General features: G+C 41.7%; 2 protein-coding genes across 2 annotated transcripts in view; both read right to left on the minus strand.

Annotated features, from left to right (window-relative positions):
- FBXO4 (F-box protein 4) overlaps positions 1 to 120 on the minus strand; it is a 7,888-nt gene extending 7,768 nt beyond the window's left edge. The window contains exon 1 of the mRNA XM_026865747.1: positions 3 to 120. Within this exon, the coding sequence (XP_026721548.1) occupies positions 3 to 120 (118 nt within the window). The remainder of the gene's footprint in view (positions 1 to 2) is intronic.
- A 186-nt stretch (positions 121 to 306) lies between these two features.
- Positions 307 to 3,536, minus strand: CZH5orf51 (chromosome Z C5orf51 homolog; the record flags this gene model as incomplete). The annotated part of the gene is made up of 5 exons (XM_026865806.1): positions 307 to 714; positions 2,012 to 2,126; positions 2,321 to 2,452; positions 2,829 to 2,975; positions 3,354 to 3,536. Coding segments are annotated over 5 exons (867 nt in total), but the record flags the coding sequence as incomplete, so codon positions are not given.
- Between the last annotated feature and the right edge of the window lie 336 nt (positions 3,537 to 3,872).

Below are 3,872 nucleotides of genomic sequence, written 5' to 3' on the forward strand. Positions count from 1 at the left end.
GAACGCGGCGGTACCGCCGCGTTCGCGGATCCCCCGTGTCCAGCGCTCCCGGAGGAGGCGGAGGCGACCCCGCACCACGGCTTCCAAACCGCTCCGCTCCTCCGCTCCGCCGGCCGCCATGGCGCCGAACCCCGCCGCCGCCCCTCGGAGTTAACGCGCCGGCGCCGGAGGCTGGGCGGAGAGAGTCAACCTCGCCTGTCAGTTTCCGAGACGGTTTTTTTGTCTTTTTCTTTTTTTTTTTTTTTCCTCCCCAGAAATACTGGATTGGACCCGAATGCCAGGAGTTCTTTGAATGCGTGTTTTTAATGCAAGAAAAGTATACATTTTGATAGGAAGAACGGTGGGACCACTGAGGGACAAACCACCTCCCTATGCGTGCTGTTGGGGCACAAAGTTTCTTCCAGCATAGCCAAAGCGGCGTATTTTAGTGTTGAGATTTCATGAAGTAGCACAACATTTGTTTGGCTGTTGATGTGTTCCACCCTTGGTCTTTTAAAGGTCCCTCACATACAGCCACATACTTCGTTAACATGTTTTTGCCAGTTTCTCGGAAATCCAACAACACGCACTGTGATCTGCAGTCCAGGTCACTGCTAGGGACGGAAGCTACTGTCTCCAGGCTTTCCTGCTTCCTTTCTCCACCGTGTCGCAGTCCCCAGTAGCACATTTCTCCACTATACATCATTGCCAGTAAGTGAGTGTCACTAAATATACCTGCAAAAATAATTTAGATCGAGTACTCTATTGTTCTAAGCAACTACACAGCTTGATGACTTCATATATTTTTAGTAACACTCGAAAAAAAATCAAAAAAAGCAGTCTAATATTATTTCATATATTCAATATAATATATATTCCAAAAAGGCAATATATCTTAAAGACATAAGCCAAAACCCACAAATTTTAACCATGAGATGACTTAACAGTGCCCAGAAGACAATCTGGATCGAGATCTTGCTCATTACTCTATCCACTTTGTTCCTCCATAATTCTAAAAACTCAAAAGACTGCCATATAAATACTATTCTGATAATTGCATTTGCGTATTTATCTTACCAATAATTTCAGTATTTCTTTACCATCCATTAAGCGCAAGCATGCTTATTTATATCATTTTACAATACTTCTGTGCCTCCCATAATTTAAGCCTAAAAGATATTGTTTGAGCATAATCTTAACACCGGTTAAGCAGCAGCAGCTTTCGTATTTGAATAGAAAGCCACTGTGTCCATGGTCACTGAAAAAAATTCCTGCTAAATACATCTACCCATCAGTTACTGAACTTGGCTTTCCACTGTGGAGCTGAATTGGAGCAATGCCACTTTCAGATGAAATTAAGCAAGATGCTCCATACTCCCCACAGCCAGAGCAGAGATAGTTCTGAGTGTGCAACAGCATGGACATATGTCCTCAGCACCAGCTGCTTTACTTTACAAATCCCCTCCTGCTGCACCACCCTACCTCATCACATTGATGCAGCCTCAGATCCTCATGTAAATGTCCTACAGTAATGCAACTTATATAAAACTACATATAGTGCAGACAGAGAGAATAAGTTTGCCAAATCTAACCAATTCTGCACATATCTGCTACCTGTGTGAAGTCAGTAATTCTGTGTTCCTATCTGTGCTCTCCTGGATTTAAACAGGATGACCAACAGGCAAACATCACACACCCTCTGCAGTCGTACCTGTGCTTTCACCATTTGTCAACTGACAGCTGGACGGTTGTAAAACACATTCTCTGCTTGAAACACCCATCACCTCAGTTCCCTTTCCTCCAATGCACTCAAAAACAAGAGAAAATGAGCACTGCCAGCTCCTAAAATCCATGAGTCAAAAAGAAGCAGGTGGGGGCAAAGCTGCCAGCTTGTCTGTCTCTTCCTTTTTTTTTCCCCTAAAAAGTGCCAGTTTTTTTCAATACAAATGAAGTCAAATAAAAATATGTAATAAAGCATTCCATAAGAGCAGTTTTTAAGAGCAGGTTATAAGGGTTTTGGAGTTGGTTTTACCTTCACTGAGTAATCTAGCTGCATCTTTATCCTGAAGTGAGACATCTTCATTTAGCTGAAGAGGGCATCTGAAGCTAAGCATCTTCATCAAGTAATGGACTCCATCATTAAGACACTGAGTACAGTTAAAAAACAAGGAAGAAAAAAAACTCTTTTAGGTAAGTTCTGATGAAATAATGATAGCCAGAAATACTTCTTGCTATGATTTTCCCAAAACCCTATTTAAAATGCCAAGTTACATTTTAGAAGTGAAGAATCAAACTTTAAAACCGTATTCACATGCTCATAAAACTTTTTAATCTCCTTTACCTTTTTAAATATGGTACTGTTTTCCTGTAGCCATTTGCTCCTTTCTTTTGCTGTATGACAATACATATAAAGCAGGGCGCCTTTTCTCCAGTAAAGACATTCTAACAGCTCTGCACCAAGGATGTTGATGGGCTGAAATAAAATCCACAAACTGGCTAATCCAAAAGTAAAACATCTGAACTACACATATACACACTCACACATGCAAATAGTATTATATTGTCTCAAACTTCAGAGGCTGTACTTAGCAGCAACAGTCACAGACACAAGCATAATACTTTGGATTTAAACTGCCAAAAGCATGTGGAATCATGAAATGTGGAATTCTGAGCACCCAACAAGTTATTTGAAAAAGTATTTTCAGGAATCACTGTTTAAATACAAGTAAGACTTGAAAAATTTTCAGATCTTAAATTCTGCCCATCAAAAATACAACTGCTACTAACCTGTTTAGGTTTTTTAAATAATGAAATAATTAATTTTCTGGCTGAATAATGTTAGTACTCACTTCTTCATTTATGTTGCATTTCTTCACTAGGTCTTCCGGTTCTGAAAGAATATTAATAAGTTCTTTAACTTTTTGCAAGGAAGATTCTTCTGGAAAATCTACATCCACAAGCTGGTTTTCCTCAGAATATGTAATGTCTAAGACAGCCTAAGAAAACAAGATATACAATGTAAAAATGTTACCAGCAAAATAATCAAAATAATCATATAAACTTGTTATGGTTTACAAAACATTACATTTTTAGGGTAATTTTTGACATTTAGTTTACATAAGATGCAAGATAAAAGTATGGCAAGATTGTTGACAGTGAATGTAAACTCAAAACCCATCCTGTTCTTGCAGTACCAGCAAATTACTGCCAACTCCAAGTTCTCTTCTAAACCAGACAAGAGCAGCCCTGCGCTTCATGGATGTTCATGGAAGCCCCAAATAAAAGAAATCCCTTTCTGCTATATCCTCTTTCCTACACCCAATCCTCTCCCATACCCTACACAATGAGAGTTTTTAATGCTTTAAAGATACTACCTGCGTATAGAGCTGCAAAAGCATGGAAGGATGTTCTTTCCCTTCGTTACAGAGGTCCTTCAATTTATCCAGAGTAGCTGAGCCCTTTGCTAAGAAGGTATCTGAAGGAAGAACACAACGCTTCCTTAGTACTGAAAAGCACTCGGCAAGAGCCTTGCTTACTCTCCCTTTACACCTCGTATGGTTTTATGCATTGTTGCGGTATCTGCAAGAGCAGCTGAGTAACACAGCATCTGAACAGGCCCGTTGTCCTGTTACACTACACCTTTCACGACTGAATTAGGGCATTCATGGTTATGGTCTGATGTTCCAGAACCAATTCCACACACTCCTCTTGTGAAGAGGTCGTGTGCCGAAGGCGCAGCTTGCTAAGGCGCAGGTACGCACTTGAGGCCTCGTCCAGCCGGAGCCTCCGGCCGGCGGCCCGGGCCGCACCAGCCGCACTGCCCCAGGGGCGAGTCTCTTTCTGGAGGAGGGAGAAGCGGAGCCCTCAGCAGCAGCCCCGGAGGCGGGGGCCCG

This window comes from Athene cunicularia (assembly GCF_003259725.1).
Source record: "Athene cunicularia isolate RWA chromosome Z unlocalized genomic scaffold, athCun1 chrZ_part1, whole genome shotgun sequence".
NCBI lineage: Eukaryota > Metazoa > Chordata > Aves > Strigiformes > Strigidae > Athene > Athene cunicularia.